This window comes from Phlebotomus papatasi, chromosome 1 (genome assembly GCF_024763615.1).
Source record: "Phlebotomus papatasi isolate M1 chromosome 1, Ppap_2.1, whole genome shotgun sequence".
Classification (NCBI taxonomy): Eukaryota; Metazoa; Arthropoda; class Insecta; order Diptera; family Psychodidae; genus Phlebotomus; species Phlebotomus papatasi.
In genome coordinates, this window is record NC_077222.1 from 88,299,102 (window position 1) to 88,319,600 (window position 20,499).

General features: G+C 33.4%; 3 protein-coding genes across 3 annotated transcripts in view; 2 read left to right on the forward strand and 1 right to left on the reverse strand.

The window, feature by feature from the left end:
- The window catches only part of LOC129797963 (protein sprint), a 179,183-nt gene extending 175,389 nt beyond the window's left edge, over window positions 1-3,794 (reverse strand). Inside the window, exon 1 of the mRNA XM_055840864.1 lies at window positions 2,354-3,794. Coding sequence (XP_055696839.1) covers window positions 2,354-2,379 — 26 coding nt within the window. The 5' untranslated portion in view covers window positions 2,380-3,794. The remainder of the gene's footprint in view (window positions 1-2,353) is intronic.
- A 10,120-nt stretch (window positions 3,795-13,914) lies between these two features.
- On the forward strand, window positions 13,915-14,493 carry LOC129808580 (general odorant-binding protein 72-like). Its single transcript, XM_055858397.1, has 2 exons — window positions 13,915-14,056; window positions 14,128-14,493. Exons 1-2 carry the CDS (start codon window positions 13,979-13,981, stop codon window positions 14,491-14,493), a joined length of 444 nt encoding a protein of 147 aa, XP_055714372.1. The 5' UTR covers window positions 13,915-13,978.
- Window positions 14,494-16,796: 2,303 nt separating this feature from the next.
- On the forward strand, window positions 16,797-18,549 carry LOC129808674 (general odorant-binding protein 72-like). Its single transcript, XM_055858482.1, has 3 exons — window positions 16,797-16,854; window positions 17,058-17,111; window positions 18,188-18,549. Exons 1-3 carry the CDS (start codon window positions 16,797-16,799, stop codon window positions 18,547-18,549), a joined length of 474 nt encoding a protein of 157 aa, XP_055714457.1.
- Window positions 18,550-20,499: the final 1,950 nt, after the last annotated feature.

Below are 20,499 nucleotides of genomic sequence, written 5' to 3' on the forward strand. Positions count from 1 at the left end.
ACTTAGCCCCCCATATATTCGTGATCAGGAAGTGCTGAAACACATTTTGGCCAAGTTTGAGCGCGATCGGAGGACATGAAATTTTGTTAGGATTATAGTAGGTGAGATTGTTAAGAATCTCACCTAATATTGTTTTTTTTAATTTTGTAAATATAAAGCCTAATTTATTAATTTGCGTAATAGCCTGAAATATTTCAAGGTTATAATTTTAAATTCGGGTATAAAAAAAAAGTCTTAAAAAAATATAAGGCCGAAATAACATAAGGCCATACTTCAAATCCGGTCGAAATTTCGAAAGCCAAAGTCCCAAAGCTAAAATCCCGAACACCAAGATCCCTAAAGCCAAAATCCCGAATAGGTCAAAATGTTGAAAAAAGAACAAGATTTCGGCAAGCTGAAATCTCAAAAAGTCAAAATCCTGAAAGCTAAAATCCTGTTAAGCTAAAATCCCCAAAGGAACAAAAACTTGGAAAAAAACCAAAATCCCGAACGCCAAAATCACGAAAAACCGAATTTCCAAGGAGCCGAAATTCCGAAAAGCTAAGATCCCGAATAGGACAAAATCCCAAAAAGTCAAAATTCAAAAGCCAAAACAGTGAAAGCCAAAATCCCAAGCGTCGAAATCCCAAAAGACTATAATCCTAAAAAGCCGAAATCCTGTATAGCCAGAAATCCGAAAACCAAAATCCCGAAAACCCAAGATACCGAAAACTTGAAATCCCTAAAAGCCTGACCGTGGTGTCACATATAAAATAAATACTAAGAGTAAGAAAAAACAAAAAAAGAGGTGTATAGTATGCAAAATTTCAAATGGAAAATCACGTGTGTAAGAAAGAGTACACTCTAGTGGAGTGATACGATGAGTAAGATATTACTGTTCGTATTAATTATTTTCTGAATCGTATTGCAGGCAATTCGAGCAATTTTCCATGCGTGACAACTGTATTTCGGTCAGTTTTCGAGCGAAACGCAAAAGAGAGGCAAGATAAAACACTTGCGATCTTTTTTTGGCATTCTCGTAGTTCAGAAAATATTAATCTTAATATTAATATTACATGTGACATGGTCATATGAAGCCTGAAAGAAACCAGAATCCCGAACGTCTAATTTTCGCAGAAACGAAATCCCGAAAAGCAAAAATCCAAATTGGGCAAAATCCAGGAAAGCCGAAAGTCAAAATTCCAAAAACCAAAATCCCGGAAAGCCGAAATCTGAAAAGCCAAAAATCCGACAGGCAAGGTCAGTCAGATTGATTGATCAAAATTGATGATTAGTTGACTGATTCGACCATTTCTAATCCACCAGCAGTCCAGCCAGGTACTCAGGAAATCCCAACGCAATCAGTCGATTGAGGAACATGAGTAGACGCTTTTAGACTAGTAGCTAGAGCCCAGGACTGTTTCCATTCGGGATTTTGGCTTGTGAAGTTTTGTCTTTCGGAATTTTGTTTTTTTTTTCCATATTTTTGCTTTCCGGGATTTTCTCCCAATAGGGATTTTTGGATTTTCGAGATTTCAACCCATTTGGGATTTTGTCTTTTCGGGTTTTAGCTTTTCAGAATTTAGGCGCTCAGGATTTTGGCTTTCGGAATTTTGGCCGGCTTAGTTTCAAAATCCTTTTTTCAAGCTCAAATGATTTAAAGTTCGTGAAAATAACTTCTGATATTAGAAAAACTTTTAAAGTCTTTTTATACTCGAACTTTGAGAAGCCTTTTGGAGGTTATGCTCAGTATAACCTCACTATGCATTTAAACTTCTAAGCAAAATAAGAGAATTAAGACCATATTAAACATGTAAGCATGCACTTTCTTTTTGAATCTTCATCTTCATAAATCTTCAACTCTGTCCGAATCTCAGCGAGATAAATTCTAAGTACAAAGACTCTCTTTGAATTTTATGACCCTGCATCTCCACAATTTTTGTAGAGGAATTTTCTCCAGTAATGAAAAGAATATTGCTTTTTCTTTTTTTTTCTCCACATAAAAGTCCCTCTTTCTGCCTCTGGCCGGGGCAGCACTTTTGGGGGTGGCGGCGGCTCTCGTGGCCAATCCAGTGCTTCTGCAACTTGGTGTGATTTCCGGAAAACGGAGAAAAAGGAGCATCCCAGACGATGACTTTGCCCATAAATTGGCTTACAGAGAGCAAATAAGACGGTAATCCCGGACCACGTTTCTTGCAGATAGTGCAAGATTCAGCGGTGGACAGTTTGTCTCAAGAGGAGTTTTTGGCGCAATTGTAAGAATTTATATCGCAAATATAATTTATGAAATGACATCACAACTCAATCAACGTTTCTTTTTTGTCTGGCTCAAGAGTAAGAATAGGAAGAACAAAGAAAAAGAAATAGTATTCACCTTATTACAACATCGTCCGTCGTCATTGTGCGATAGTGACTAAAGTTGAACCGGCAGTTGAGACACTTTTAGTGATAAGACGAATAGGAAAAACTCATTTGTTTGCTGTTCACAAGAAGCTGCATTCCATGTCCACAAAACAATCACTCGTCACTTCAGTATTATTAAAATGCTATAATACTGATACGAATGCCCAAGAGGCCACTGACTAACGAATGAAAAATGATGTTTAGAGCCATCTAAATGGTGTTAAACATTCTTGTTCGACGTTCACAGTATCACTGAAAAATAAATTTATGAGTTCAACTCTAAATTCCCAGCTAGAGATAAGCCAAATTTGCTTTTGTGTTGTGATTGAGAATTAGGTGATTGCTTTCTCATTTTATTGGCCTGATAAGTGACATATTTATCTATATAAGGATGATATAGAACATACAATTTTTTCCTATATCACTTGACATAGTGAAAGGTATAATATTCAGAGATAACATCCAAAGCAAACAAAACTGAAGCAAAATATGATATACCAATTTTTAGTGAACGCTACAATGAACTCTCTTTGACTTCGACTCAGTCAACTGAAAAAGAAAACAGATATATTGAAGACAAAGTCAAAAGATAAATAAAATATGAGAAATGGAAATTTGTGTCGTTCTCTCTCGATACCTCTTCAAAAAATTTCTCAGGGTGTTATTTGCAAGAAAGCAAGATCAATCTCTTTGAGAAACTCTCTATATCAGGGATTGGCAACAATTTAGATCAGATTTTGCTACTTAACCGTTTTTAGAGCAATAATTTGTATTTTATGGACCCTTTCAACCTACCATATTAACTGAAACGCAATTAATTCACTTTGAGCCCTATGCAACATAAAATGAAATTTAGGTAACTTCAAAGAAGGAAAACAATAACAAACTTGTATCAACTTTTACGGATTATACCACTTTCTTTTTGCATTATATAAGCAATTTTATCATTTTTAATAATGCTTTTTCCATATCTGTTCATCTAAAAAAATCATAAATCAAAACATAATATTGTTTTCATTAAATGTTTTTTTACAGCATTTGATTTATTGAGTGAGTTCTCTTCATAAATAAACTTTAGATCACGCCCCTTTTCATGCTCACACATATCCGTGTCTTCATACCTAAAGTTATACAATATTTAACTTTGGAAATTCCTTAATAGTTAAGATTTATTTTAATTTTTTTTTAAATACAACATTTAATTGAATCAATTTAGACCAAACTGAACCAGAAATGTCACAATACGAAGAGAGTAAAAATACTCCACTTAATAAGATAGGCCATGCCTCCCGATAGTTTAATTGAAAAATAAAAATGTTACTCAACTTTTCCGAGTAAATGATCTAAATTAAAGGACTGCTAGCGAAAACGTAGACAACTAAAAGAAAGACATAGTATCAGTTAAGTTATCCTTAAGTTAGACCTTCCAAAAACTTAATGTGTTCTTCGCGAATTCTAATCTAAAACCTTATACGAGTTTCTGATCAAGAGCCCAAAATATACACAAGTATTGGTTTAAGGATCAGCCCGAAAAATTAGGGTCGGTGTCGGTATTTTCAAGGATTAGCCTATGTATTTTCGGCATAAAGTCGGGCCATAGGGCTTAACTTCTCTAATTTGACATCAGTCAAGATTTTTTTTAAGATTTTGATTTAAGATTCGATATTAAAGGCAAACGATTTAATAAAATTTTGGAGAAATCATTTAACTTGCTATTCCAGTTTCGATACCTACAGGACCTGGGTTAGACCTCTAGTCTGAACACCGTATTACTATAATTGCAGATGGTTAATGTGGTTTAATAAAAAAAATTATAAACATAAAATTCACAATGTAAAATAACAAAAAAAGTCAATTATATTGGCCGTATCATCTGAACACGGCGTGACCTAAAATTGCAAACGGAGCTTTGTCACTGTATCTAGCATGATATTTTTTCATCTATTTTTTTTTATTAAATTTACAACAAAATAAAGGAATCCCTAATGATTTTAGTTACAAATAGATTATACAATGTTTCTTATTTGTAAAGTTTTTATTTTGTATTAATAACAATAATTAATTGATACTAGTTTCGATAAAAATCTAATTTTTAGGACTTTCGATGAAAGGATAAAATTAAAATATCATAGAAATTCCTTAATAAAAATGGTACAGAGTTTTAATATTAAAGGGAAGTGGGGCACCTTTGAATTGGCCTTATTTCTCCTATTTAAAAAAAAAAAATAAGGCTTACCATTATGCAATCTGGCTTCACGATTAGTTTGTGGAGCTTAATTAGTATATCACGGTAAGGAGCAGATGCATTTAAAAATAAGAGAAAACAGCTCAATTTCAAAGCTATATCATTTCACAAATACCCGACTTCTCCTTATATTTTAAATTAGTTTAAGTCAATCTATGCAATTACAAGAGAATCACAAAAATATGACTTCGTAAATCTTTAAACTGTTTGCAATATTATTATTTTTAAATATTTTATTGAAAGAAATATCAATCACATTTCTTTAATACAATACTATATAAACTTTGAAAAATTTGCAATTTTAAATATAGTTATAAACTGTTGCAGAATAATTTAAGAGTTTAAAAAGGAAAGAGATGCTTGACCTTATTTTTTATGGATTTTCAAGCAATAAAATTATTATTAGAAAATTTTGATAAATGTACGAATAAAATAATGTAAAACGTGATAAAATTATTGTACACATTGTACACATTTGACTCACAAAGTATGAAAAATCTAATCCTAACGGTTACGCAGTACAATTCATCCCACATATACAAATTTCTTTATCTTGTTCACATTCTGGCTAATCAGTCTAATATCACTCAGCCTAGAAACTCTTATCAAAATAATATAAATAACATGAATATTGAATTCTATTTTGCCTGTTGAGATATCTCAAAATAAAGTCTCAAAACCATGCATTTTTTTTTCATTTTGATTACTAAATTTCGGCATAATTTCATGTAAGCACCAAAGTTTTAAGTTTGGAATGTAATATTTTTAATACAAATTGAATTTTTTGGTACTTCTATTAAAGGAGTGTTGCTCAGAATCTTATAGATAGTTTGTCATCTTTGTTTTCTTTAAAATCATTCTTAATACATTTAAAATGAATACAAAATATAGACATAGCTTTGTATAATATTTCAGCCACCCTGACTCTCATAGTTCCTAGCCCTTCCGGAACTCTTCTAAAGTCCTATTTACATGATCTCGTTAGTCTTAAGTGATATTTTTCGTTTTTATTTTGCTTTGTATAATCTTTGGAGTATAAAAAATACTAAAAATTCATGGAAATTTGAGGAAAAAAGTGTCAGAAATTGCAAGCTGGTCAAAATTTAGTGCAGTTACCCTATTAATTCTAAAGAAATATCGGTAATTTGAAGACCTTAATATTTGTCTTAATGAAGATCTAATCGCATAATAATAATCGGAGCTATGATCATTTATGTACCAGAAAACAACCAAATTTATTTTGCCTAGATTACGAGCACCAAGGTGAGTATAAAATAATATGAAAAGCCATTTTGTAAAACATTGGAATACAACCAAAATATCATAGTTACATAGGGTAATAAATAAAAAAATAGTGCCTAATTAATTAATGATGCCTCAATTGTAAATTTCGGTACTTATGTGATCTCTAAGGTGTTTATGAAACTTGTTAAGTAATCTTAATCGTTTAAGATTCGATGTTTTTAACTTGTTTCAAATTATTTTTTTAATTATCTCTTAAACACTAATATTTTAAAGTTTATTACACAAAACAAACTTCATTACTTTCTGCGTTAAAAGTAAAAGCTACAAAATACCGAAGAAGCACGTGTATTGAAGCTTGACTGCCCCTGATTTTGCGATTGTATTGTTCTCACTTCTTTTGCGGCGTGAATAGAAAAAATAGGTGGAAAATCAACAAAAATTGCAAAAGCGATTAATTAGAAAGAAGATGAATTTAGTGCTCTATTTCAATTTAATTAATCCACGTTGAAAATTGCTCCCTCATAGCTGAAAGAAAAACCGTCCAGAAGAAATCAAGAGGAAATATGCATGGGAAGCATGGATAATCTCTGCAAATTATCAGTGACTTTTCTTGTACTCAATCTGTATTCGTCCCCACTGGCGGGAAAAAAACTACATAATAAGAAAATAAGCCGGGAGATAAAAATAAAATGCACACAATATCATTTTGAATTACGCACAATTAAACTCCCTCATTCCTCCAGTGGGAATAATTTCATTGAAGACGTGCTTCTGGAGGTTGAAATATGAATGAGTCATGCTGAAAAAAGATCCCCTTGACTCTCAAAAATTCATGGAAGCATAATTATGGGTCTGTGACGATTGGATGGAATTGACTGCAGTTCTCAGACTGCATTCTATTATGCTTAATTGACTTTCTCATTGTCATGTCTTTTAAATTTAAAAACAATTTGTTTGAATTTAGAGTCAGCGTTTAACTTTTTTTTTTGGAGATCAAATTTCATAGGAAATAGTACAAACACTTCCTGAAGACACAACTTCCTGCTAAGACACTCTGTATCTTCTTTTTGGATGAGTCAGACACTTGACACCGGGGGGCAAGTTTTCCACATCTGGGGAAATTCCAGCATTAATTGAGATTGTTATTTTCGCTAATTGATGGGAATTGTGCTGTGGTCAGATAGACTAATAAATTCCACTAGTTTACAGTGAGAGTTTTTGATCTGGTTTGCGTTTCTTTTTCACCATCCGGTGTTCAGAGCACCATGAAAATGTTTAAGGGCTAAAACACATAAAACATTGAGAATAATTTCCACAATTTTCACTTTTACACTGTGTTTTCCATTTTAAAATTGCAAGAAATTTGAGATGTAAGATAATATTTAAAAGAACAGCACAAACTAATTAAAATTGAATAAAATTATAAGCCGTGACACACACCATTAAAATTCCTTGTATACAATTCTAGTGAATTATTTCAATTTCTCCTTAGATTTCCAAAGACTTATTGAAGACTTAGGGTACATTGTTGCAGAGAAAATTCAAATAAACACGTCATTTGTATTGGAATTCAACACTGAAATCCTTATTTTCATTGCAATGTGGTGTGTGTCTCGACTTTCAGTTTGTTAAACAAAAATTAAATAAGTTTGTGTTATCTCAAATATTTGAATAATAATTAAAATATTGCGATAAAGTTCGATTAAGATCATAGAAGTGAAGGAAAAATGTAATTGAAAAAAATAAGGTTCAGAGTCAGTTTAGACACCAATCTTATTAGTTCAAAAAATGCTCTCCTGTGCTACAATTTTATTACAAATATTTAAATATTTTTAAGTAGCTGATCATAAGTGTAAGGATATTAATTAATTGATTAACGAGCGTAACGACAGTTTTGTGAATTAGAATTGTTATAGTTTTTTTATGGTAAATCGGTACATTTTATCGCTTACAGTCTTTTCAATTTGTTTTATATCCAATAGTTTCTATACACTAGAGAAATTTATACCCATAATAAAGTACAATGCCGACGTTTCTGAAGGAAAAACTTTGAAAAAATGGACATAAACTTCTCTAGTATGTAGATGTCATAAATCTTACTGACTTTCGAAACTAGGTATTCAAAAGCCGAGACACATTCTAGTAATCTACAACCTTGTCTGAGACTTCAAATCTATGGTGATGTAGTGATATTTTTGTAACTTATTATTTTACGACAGTAGAAAAGAATTGGTGGGTGTCTCGACTAATAGTGAAATTTTTAATAGAAAGATCTTCTCGATTACTGTCTTTTTCTTTCTGAGTATTTCCATTAGTATGTCAGTATTTCTATTGAAATTCTTTAATATTTAGTAACTAAAATAATAATATTTAAAAATAATTAGGCTACCGCGTGCAATCATTTTTCAATTTTTTTTTCAAAAGTAATCTAAACTAACCGAATTAAAATTGTCAGGATCTATCATATCATTGAAGATCGTATCTCAATATTATTCAATAGTAATATACAAAAAAACAAAATAAATTAACAGTAAGCTGAGACACACACCAAACCACAAAAGCAGTTATTTCGTAGCTTTCCTCTTCTTTTTTTGCTTTTGAATTTAAATCAGTTCTTTAGTTTCTAAAATATATGAAGTAAAAACAGATCTCTATTGGGGATATAAAATTATTCTCAGTTGATTCGAAATCCAGATTTGATGGAGTGTGTCTCCGCTTAAATTGAAATTGTCCTAGAGCCCCTAACTATTTACTTTTTAATTTTATCATATTTTTACTTAATTTGTCTTCGCAATTTGAAGTAGTATTTCAGAAATAATCTTAGGAACGATTGACCTTACGGTCAGTGTGCCCTATATGTCCACTGTAAATTTATTATCAGTGAGAATTGTGCGAGAACAAGAATATCTTCACTTTATTGCACATGCATTCCCTAAAAGATGATGGAATTTCTTTGCAAGCGTGGCTCAAACCACCTTCACTGTAAAATTTTTCCACACCACTAGCACTTTAATCTTTTTTAGCACACCTTAAGCACTCTTTTAGGCACTTAACCATGGATGAAATTCCTCTGGGAATCCATCAAAAAATCACATATTTTGGGAGACAAACTCCCTACCGAGTCCGTCTTTTTGGTCAACACAGCGCAAACTGAAAGTTTTTTGCTTTCATTCGAAACTGAATCATGTTTTTGTGTTTAATTCTCCAACTCCATCACTTCCAAAGACTTCGCGGTGTGTTCGCATGCGATCGAAAGAGTTGACAATACCAACAAGCCGTCTTTATCCCACCAACAGCCTCAGATCAGCACAATAGCTCTGTTCACTTGTGATATGTCTGCTCTCTGGCCGGAACGAATTCCCAGCCATTGAGGCTCATTTGGTGAATGAGAGCTGGGCCAGAGAGACTCCACTTGAACAGCACTATATGGCAATTTCATCACCACGCGAGTCTTGTGGATTCCTCCAGCACGGTCCGAGAGATACTGGTTTGCTGAAGGCCCTGTCGCCTCTTCTTTTCCGCCACGATCGCGGGTCACAGGCGTCCCATTTATGACAAATCGGTGCTTGAACCCGCATCAGAAGGTCGCCCAGGAATGTGCCATTGCTGGAGTCATCAATTAGCCGAGGAGTTCCCCCAAAGTGATCAGCAAATTACTCCAGCCTCCTCATTAAACATATGCACTGCATAGTGTCACTGGAGATGTATCTGCAAGTGACGCAAAGGATCCCCCTGAGGCATCCCCGCATTGTGACGCACTTGTGACCACATTTGGTGGTTGTAAATTTCAATTTGGACATTTTCCCGCTACGCAACCGTGAAACGGGGGAGAAAAGTTTTCACTCCCCTGTCAAATATTTCACTCTGTGTCTGACAATTCCAACCCCGCGGCAGACAAATAGGACAAACATCCACCCGCGCAGATAGGGGTCTGCATAGAGTTGATCAAAGGACTGAAAAAATCTCTAGATAGCACATCCAAGGAATAACATTGAATTTTAATTGTGATCTCTTTAACGTTTTAATTTATTAATATCATTAACATTTGTCGGGCACTCAATGGGTCAAATGGTAGAGCACTCGCTCTATGATGCAAGTGTCCCGGGTTCGAATCCCTTTAGGTCACATTGAATTTTTCTGGCGTTAAAGGTGTTCGGATTGCATCCAGTGAGCTTCACTGCACTTGATTCCACGATCATGGGACTGACAACCTCATCCCGTACAAGAAAAAATAATAATGCATGTCTAGAAATCCCCTTGCGGGAAGGCCTTGTTCCTTCATGGAATGTTGTGCCAGCATTATTATTATTATTATTATATTATTAACATTTGTCGCATATTGGACTTTGAGGTTATGCATGACCTAATCTTGAAGAGGAAGGTTAGCATATATCAGAAAATTGCAGACTGTTATTATTATTATTATTATTTTTATTCATTAGAGTATAATAATACAATATCATACAATAAGATTCTTGGCTAAGTCAAAGTTGACTAATTAGCCAGTAAAAATCCAATATTAAAAAATCAGCAATAATCCAGTATTAAAAAATCTATTATTTAAAAATCCAAAATTTCCAGAAATTTCTCATTTTTCGGATATAACGGAAAACTTAAAAAAAATTTAATTACTAAAATCTGTTATGTTTTTGAGGTTTGAATTTGCTTAATTTTGAATTTTAAGAAATTTAGATAATTTAGTTAATTTTTTTGTCGTAGATAGATTTAATTAATTCGTCTTGATAGCAGGTAAAATGTTATAGCAACACAAAATATTTATTCCATTTCCAAGGTTAGGTTTAACATAACCCAAGACATAACCTCAAACTGTCAGAATTTACTGAATAGGCGATTTGCACAATAAAATCGAATAAAAGAAATATTTTTGAAAGCGTACATAAATTTGAATTTATGTTTACTTGTTTCTACTACATTTAATAAAATTTTACATTAAACATTATAACTTATAAAAAAGGATAGTGCTAGTTTTTCGAATATTAAATTTTGACAAGCATTGATGCAATCCAAAACGAATCGTGGGTAGAGTAGTGTGTATGTGTGGTTGGGATTTTCAAAGTACTGATTTTTAACTACACGAACTCAAATAGAGAGCAGCTATATAATTCGCTTTTCTTCAAAATTGTCACCGCTCCAGTACTTAAATGGTAAAATATATCAACTTCCGCTCTTCGATGACCCCCAATAAAAAAACATTATCTCCTGACATTTTCTACTTTTTCCCCTCACTCCCCTCCATCCCTTCCAAAACCATGTTTTTTGTTTTATTTCCAAAACGGCACTATAGTTCTCTTTAATTTTTGGATATGTTTCAGAGGTAGCCTAGGCAAACATTTCATCCAAGGACACCTATAACCGAAAAAATTGAATTAAATTATTGAAGGTCACAGGCTAATCACTTTGGAGGGCTAATGTTTTAACCGATTTGATTAAATTTGGATTTTTTGGATAGGTTATGACATTTCTTAACCGTCTGCATCAGTCCCAATCGGTAAATTATTTAGTGAAGCATTCATTTTTTTTCATTTTCAACCGCTTATCCCTATTGGGGTCGCGGGCCCATGACATGCAAATTAGCAGCCCACGCTTGTCGATCCTCCGCCACTTCATGAATATGTTCGGGTTCGATCCCAAGGCGTTCCCATGCAAGATCCTGAATTTGAGTCAGCCACCTTGTCCTAGGTCTACCCTGAGGTCGAGGTCTCCTCACAATGGCTTGCATAGCTTTTCTGGGGAATCTTTCATCATTCATTTAGTCAAGTATTTAATAATAATTGATTTATTTTTCTTGAATATCCCTTTTTATTTGCGCGTAAGCATGTTACTAATGAAAAGGTAATTTTAAAATGGACACTTCTCAACTTATTTTCTATTTCAGAAATGATTTCAGATTTGTGAATGAATTTAATCGGTAATAAAACCGATATAATCCAAAAGACATGCACAAAGATAATAATTGACGGATAGCCATATCTCGTGAGTTGAGCACTCTACAAAGTTGAGACGCTTTGTCATCTTTTAGCCTTAGCTTAATAAGATTTTATTAAATTTTGTTTTTTTTTTATTTCTTTGGTTATGTTAATGAAGAAAAGAACTTTTAGTATAAACCCAAAATTGAATTTATGAATGTAAAATTTATTAAATTAAGTACATGACTTTTAACTAATAGGGTGCGGATTAAAATTATTTTTAGTGAAATAAACTGAATATAAATGAATAAAGACATAAAGAATGGAATTTCTGGAAGATGTAACAACTTACCGTATACAAAGTTAAATAACTCTAAAACTTACAATGTCGATTGCATTATATTTAATATGAAAAAATCACCACAAAAATGTTTAATATTGTGACGAATTTGCCTCTTAAATGGCTATAGGGGTAGTTAATTATATACAATAGACCCTCCTCTACCTCCACAAATGTGTACTTGTGCCTCTTATAGGCCCAACTACTCGTTTTGGGCCGAAAATGGCAGAATATTCGCTGAAGTAAGATTTTTGCACTTAAGCGTATACTTTGGGAGGGCAACACATATGACTGTGAAAGGCAATGAAGGCAATGTCTGTGGAGAAAACAGAGACGGAGAGGAACTTTAAGTTTATAATAGCCTGAGGTACCAATAACAGCTAATGGCGAGTCGCCTGTTGTGTGAATGGGAAAGCTCCTAGGGTGAAATAGTCGTAAGCTCTTATGAGACACGAGCATCCCCTTTGTTTTTGTGGATGGAGTCTCTATGATTCCGTGGTTTAGGTCGAGAATGCCTGTCGTGAGAGCATTTAGCCAGGCGAGTCACCTTGGTGGGCATATTGGAAGTCGGAAAGCAGAACCTCTTTATTATTCACAATAGACCCCCCCTCCCTACCTCCACAATGTGTCTTTGTGCCCCCTATAGACCCAATTACCCGTTTTGGTGTGAAAATGGCAGAATATTCTCTTCAGTGCGATTCTTACACTTAAGCGTATACTTTGGGAGGGCAACATATTTGTCTCTGAAAGACAATGAAGGCAATGTCTGTGGAGAAGATAGGGAAGGAAAGGAGCTTTAAACTGCGCATTTATGCCCTGGGTAATTCGTTTTCTGATGTATCAATCAAAGTTCATGGTGTACTATTATTAGTACCATTATTTTATTTTTCAAAATATGTCTTTAATATCTAGGGCATTTATTGCTCAAACAGCAGTAAGTTTTTCTTGATATTAGTATAAATAAAAAAATATTAAAAAAAAATATTTGAATTTAGACTACATAAATCTATTTTTTAAACAGTCGTTTTGCTCAATATTTGTAGATTACAATTCACCTAATCCACGATAAACAATGTATTCTAATATACATTGAAAACACATTTGGGTTTAACGTATTCATGCGCAGGCAAATTCTTTTATAAAGAACATCAACCTAAATAAACCGCAACGCGTCGCAAAAATCACCGGCAATTTTTTCACACTGTCGAACGTGATTCCCTGACTAAACACTGGATTTGAATGTCTTTTTTTATGTATAACAAATTAAGAATGTTTCCCAACACACTCACAAAACTCAACGCAATTTTTAAAGAGTAATTTTAAATTTTAAAATTCAAGAATTACATTTCACATCCTTAATCTGAGGTCCTTTCAACTCAAATTGGATCGAAACTGCCGGAAGGGAAGCTCGCAGTTGGAACCCTTCTGTTGGGGAGTTTTGAGTGGGAGATAAAAAGAAAGTGGTCAGAAGAGTTCTCATCAAATGGACCATATCCCAGTATCAGGTTGGACCCTCGATGCAAACACGGCTCTCAAACCAATTGCCAGACTATTAGAGGGATTAGAGACTTTTTCCGTCACTTGTTATCGTTTTAATTATCACATACTCAGCTCAAATTAGCAAGAAGACTCACTTGTCATTTCTAATTGATACCTTGCTAACCAGTAGATATTTTAATTACAGATCGAAAGACAGTAGTTGAAGATGTCACCCAGTCTCATATAAAATTGATCAAAGCATGATGATAGTTCGCAGTTAACAGTTTTGTTTTCGAGACGGGAAGTTAATTAATAAAACTGTTGGGGAAAGATTTCTGTAGGAAAATTGCTGCTAAGACAATGTCTAAGGCCGTGGAGAAAGTGATCTTTCTGGCCATCATATTCCTATATTTAAACCAATCTTCAGTCTATGCTGCTGTAATTTTCTCTACTTCGAGGCGCTTTATCGTTAACCCTTTACTACACGTTTTTATCTTATTCCGTTTCAGGGTGTTACATATGAACAATTTCTACAGAATGCCAAAAGTTTGAGAAAAACCTGCCAGCCAAAACATAAAGTTTCTGATGAATTAGCTGATCAACTGGGTAAGAAAAATTTCCCAGAGGATAAAAATCTTAAGTGCTACGTTAAATGCTTCCTGGAAATGGCTCAAACAATGAAGAGGGGAAAAATTAACGTAGAAGCTGCAATAAGGCAAATTGATATTTTGGTCCCTGAGCACCTGAGGAATGATTACAAAGCCACTGTTCAAGCATGCAAGGATTCCTTCAAAGGAATTAAGGACAACTGTGAAGCCAGTTACACATTTCTAAAATGCTCTGCCGAGCAAAATCCTTCCTACGAATTTCCTTAGAATGGAAAATAATAAAGAAATTATTAAGATTTTTGCTACTGGTTTTAATTTTTCGGTTAGTGAAATCTTAGTTGAAATTTAATGTTAAAGTAATTATGAAAAATACGAGCGCAAATGCTTGGATAACACAACATAAGCTGTTACTAGGCCAAGGTTACAATTAAAAGTATTTCCCATGCTCTTAAATATGGACTTTGCCCAAGTACATAAAATAAATCCTTAATAAGTACTTATTAAGTCCTTAATTAAGACACTTTTAGAAAATAGTGACATCTGGTGGCAAAAAACTAAACTAGGTAAAGAGGCGATGTATAAATGTCAACCACAAGACATTTCAGACAAATAATAATGGTGGAACAACGTTTTATAGAGGAAGTTGGGCCTTTCCGCAAAGGGAGCTCAGACTCGGGACATACATTATTAATTTTCTATAGGGGAAGGTTTTGAAGGTTCGTATTAAAAAAGGAATCCAAGATTTAAGATTTTTTACTGAATGTCACAACACCGAATCAATTATATCACTATATCAAAAAATCTCTTACTTATTGGGTTCATAATTCTGCCTCACAAAATACGTGGAAGTCCTTGGATTTTCCTCTACAGGAAAATAAAAATGTAGCGGCATTTTGTACGAAGGTGCCATGGTTAACTCAGCTTCGTAACACTTTTTCCCACCTCTGTAGACCTCATTTTCCCCGAAAACATTACACCGGATACAAAAATTTGGGCATCACTACTTAGATGGAATTTTCATCTACTTGTTTTCACCATTTATAGGAGTTATCACGCATAAAAAATCAATTTTAAGCTATTTTTCTAACACATGTTTCTTGACACTCGGAAAACCATTTTTTTCCTGCATTCTGACAGTCAGTTAAGAGCTTGGTCAGGTATGATTCTCTCATAAACACACCTCATGTAATCCTCGGATTTTCTCTAACACCTCCAATTAGTCTTGCAAAACATATTTCGGACGTAACTGATTTCAAAAATGACCAGCCACCAATTTAAAGTGAAATGCGGGAAGTTCCACTTTAAAACAAGGAAAATTGAATGAGAAATTCCAAAAAATCTACCATAAGCAGTCTAGTTTCATCACTGCACAAATCAGATAGTAGTAATCACACCTATTGTAATCCTTGTTTTTTCTCTAACGTCTCAAATCTGCCTTACAGAAAATTTTTTGAACATCAGTGATTCTTAGAATTAAAACTGGATGAACAAATCTCAAAACGTACTGCATGGGCAATGAAAGGATCACACCTACCATAAGCAGATTCAGGCTTAATGTTTAATTTGACAGAAGTGAAATAAAAACATCTGATGAAGTCTCATTTTGATGGGGAAGTGCGTGTTTTCCTTCGAGATTTTAGTGAAAATTGTTTAATATCCCAATTTTCTTGTGAATTTATTCAGTGGAATCTCTGATGAGTCAAATATCCCGAGCGACGTGCACAGTGTGACCCAAAACAGTGAGGAATTCTCAAATTCGGTGGTCAATAATTTTGACAGATATTTTTACGAATCTGCAAAATTCAATTTTCCTAAGATGCAAGGCTGGTAATTTTTATGAATTTTCCTCCACCCACAAAAACGACCCCCTTCAAGCAAAAGACTTTCACGGTAACTATTAACCCTAATAAACCCTTTATAACTTGGAATAGTTGCTTTTTCGAAAAGACACTTGCAGTGTGCAGAAATGCATAAAATATTACACATCAGAATTACCAATTTAAGCACATTTTTTTTTATTTTTGCCTTTTGGACCCATTAAAAAAGGCCTAGGCTTCCAAGTTTGTCAGGAAATGTGAGATGTAGGACTAGCTTTTAGATTGTATGTCCATGGATGAAATTCATTTAGTAACTTGGAAAAAAATCAACTTTTACGAAGCTGCAACATTACGAAGGTGCAAAACCTTCCCCTAGGAATTAACATATCGACTCAAAAAGCGCTTAGTTGAAAGTCATTAACTAAGTACTTAATGAAAATACTTTTCATAGCCTTTGTAGTAACTAATTAAATAAGGACTTTTACAAAAGCCCTAATTAAGTACTTAGTCTTAAGGCTGGGTCATACCATATTATTTTCACTATTCCCCACAAAATATCTTTATCTGTTCCAAAATATTTTTATCTGTTGCTGACCATTTGGGTTTCCAGAGGCCCCACAAAGTACCCGAATCTGAATGCGATCAATCGTCTATTACTTTCCTTTCGGGGCTCCAGGGGTTACGAATCATTTCCGAATATTTTAGGCAAACAATCGTCTGTTAATGACCATTTGGGCTCCCAGAGGCCTCGCGATGTACCCAAATATGAAGGCGATCAATCGTCTGTTGCAGGCCATTCATGTTTTCAGGGGTTAGGTGTTAACCCTGAGTGTTTTAAAGGCGAACAGTCGCCTGTTGCTGACCCTTTGAATTTTTAGAGGTCTAGCAAGATACCCGAATCTGAAAGTGGACAATTGTCTGTTATAGGCCCTTCTGGTTCCCAAGTGTTTCGCGTCATCCCTGATTTTGTTTTTTGGCGAACAATCGTCTGTTGGTGACCTTTTACGTTTCCAGGGGTTACGCATCAATCCCAAAAGTTCTTAAGCGAACAATTTGTCAATCCTTCAGGTTCTCAGAGGTCTCGCTGCATCTTAGATACCTCCGTCAACGAATAATGATGAAAATTTTCCCTATTCTGCATTACTTCTTAATAATCCGGAATTTATAATTTAATCAATATTAATAATTAATAATAATTTCTTAATTAATTTTTATTCTGCATTTCCGGTATTTAGTACTTTTATAAAGTTGAAGTCTGTGTTTCTTACTTGTTGAGTGCAAATTCTATTAAAGTTATGTGTTATAATATTTTGAATATTTTGTCTAGTCTCTTGCTAGATCTAAACATAATGTTAACCCGTAGCATTAATTTTAATTTGTATTAAACGTTAAATTTTCTCCGAAATAGGGGATACCATTTAAATCAAAATATCATACTTTTGTACATTACTTAATTTCGTTAGGAATTTCAAGAAAAAATTTCTCATTCATTGGCATTAAAGCAATCTCACAAATTACTTTTATGAATGAATTTCTCTCATATTTGTTTACTTCTTGAATACCAAGAAAATAATTCTCATGGATATATTCAGAACATGTAAAATTTCCCTGTAGAATAGACCATTTGAACTTTATCCCCGATAGTTTGCGAATAAGGAAATAACAATGGGCAACAATGGTATTAAGGGGGATAGACATGCAAATTAAATAAAGTGACAGTATCGAAAAATGGTCTCGCACACGGAAAGCTCAATATTGAACGGAAATTGTTCCACTTCTCGCCATTTAAAATTCCACGCAATGTACACATCTCAAGGAACACCAACCTTATGGTTTTCCCAGCATTTTTGGTAATTGGATATTTTGGATAATTTAATTCTAGGGTATGGAAATCATTCATTAAATTTGGCTCTTGAGTAGAATGATATAAAAGAGACTTAACTGCGAAGATGTCCAATAGTGTCTTTAGAAACTTTTGGTGGATTTGTAACAGTGATTGAAGTGGCAAGAAAATGCAGAAAACTCTGAGAATTTTATCTTTTGTGGTGCTCCTCTGCGGATTAAACTTTGCAAATGCGGTACTTTAAATAGAAAGATGAAAGTTTTATTTGATTTTGTTTTAATTAATGATATTATTTAGGGAGTAACTGTGGAGCAACTGGAAAAAACTGGCGAAATGGTACGATCCATTTGTCAGCCCAAATTTAAAATCTCTGATGAAGAGGCTTTAAATTACCGGAAAGGAATTTTCGGTCAGACAAAGGATTCTAAGTGCTACGTTAACTGCATCTTTGAGAATATGCAATCAATGAAGAGGGGAAAATTCCAAGTGGACTCTTCGAAGAAGCAGGCTGATCTCCTTCTTCCTGATGACATCAAAGGGCCTACCATTGACGCCATGGAGGCATGCAGAGGCTGCACGGATGGCATTAAGGACCACTGTGATGCTGCTTTTGTCCTTCTAGAGTGTCTTCTTAAAAACAACAAAAATTTCTTCTTCCCTTAAAATCACGTACAAAAAGAACATTGGTAACAAAACGGTTAAGTAATAAAATGATTTTTTTTACTAAACAATTGTAGTATCAAGTTCTACGTATCACGATTGTTTTGTTAACTTGAATGGAATTGACGTCTATGCAGCCTGCGACCTATTTCACAATGATTAACCCAGTCTCTGGTGGACCCCAATAATCCTTATCCTTTATTTCAATTAGACACATAAACCCCCACCTCTGGAACGGTGGTGGGTGCTGAAGGTTTCCTGAACTAATCACAGAGGGCATCTTCCTAATTTCCATTCGAAAATTATGCAATTCAAATACACCCTAAAAAAAAGTCATTCAAAGGATAATTATAATTAAAATTGAATTAATGTTTGTTCAAAATGAACAATTCATTTTCTTTTGAATATCTTTCGTGTACTTAGGGACTAGAGAATAACGGTAACTAAACATTGCAAGTCGTCTTGAACCCACAAATATTAGAAAACTGAATTTATCTGACGGAATTATAATCAGACGGAAGCCATTATTAAATAAACAAATAAATATATAAATCAAAATATTCAAAACAAAAAATTGTTTATCCAAAAATAATGAGAAATGAGATAGGTTTCCCAGATAAGCCAAATGAAGGATGATGGAAATATAAAAAAAACACGTTATTTTTTCACATATTTCTAAAAGAACCTAGACCTATGCATTACTAAACTTACCGTAATTGTTTTCTCTATTAAAATTAACATTATTATTAAACCCAACTTCTCTTAGTAACATGCGAAAAAATAGCGTTTTTAATGTAGCGCTATATCCTTCTATTTCTTCCAAATTTCGTAAAACCTATTAAAAAAACATAATTAAGCATAATTTATAGATAAAAAAACAGTAGAGAAATTGGAACTTGAAATAAAATTTTGTTTTTTGAAATATGATTCAAAGATATCCTTTTCAAAACTGCAGTTTTTGTATTTTAAATAGTAAATTCAATATATCCTTTGGCTATTGCATATTTTAATTTCTATAATAAGCTTTGCTATGAAAAAATTTTAGGAGCAATAAATTGATACTGTGGTATTGTTGTAATTAAGCACATCTTTGAAATACTGATAATCTGGATCTTGCAAAAATTATCATAAAGAAAATAAAGATGTTTCCATTTAACGTTTAACCATGCTAATTATATAAATCACATCAAATATCACAGTACCTAGGCAAATTTAATTTTTATAGAACAGAATCCCCAATTTTGAGATATTTATTTTATTTAAATCTTATTTTATTTTACTTATATTATTATTATTTTATTTAAATTTTGGTTAAAAACTATAATATTTTATTTATTCTAATCCCGTAAAAAAATTATTATGTTTAAGGATTTAAAGGATCCTCCTGATAAACTTTGAAATTAAAAAAAAATCTGAAAATCGGTGACGGCCAAAATCCCAAATAATTCGAAATTTCTAAAGCCAAAATCCCAAATGGGTAGTCATCCTGAAAACCAAACCAACCCAAGTGGGAAGTCATGAACCTTAGGCTAACGAACAAGGTATCTGGTCCTTCTAGAGAGGGTTGGGCGAGAGGCTAAGAACCACTCTATTTCAAAAAAAGAAATCTAAGAAATCTCCGTTTCAAAATAATGTGAAGTATGTTTTATTTCAGATAAAATATTTTGTTAAAAAATACGGATAAATTTTAAAGACCGATTTTAACATTTAAGCAGTTTTCGTTTTTTATTGCTAATTTGTTTTTTTTTTTCAAACAAAATTCCTGTATTAGACCATAATCATATGTTTTCCTCTCAATAGTCAGAAAGGATTTTTTTTTAAACTCCTGATTTTAAGCTCTCGTTCTTAAAGGTTTAAGCTTTGAGATAAGTTTTGATCAACGCCGTATGCTGAATTAAAGTCCTTGTTTAAAATTAGAAACATAAATATTTTACTCCGATTCAATTTTAGTCC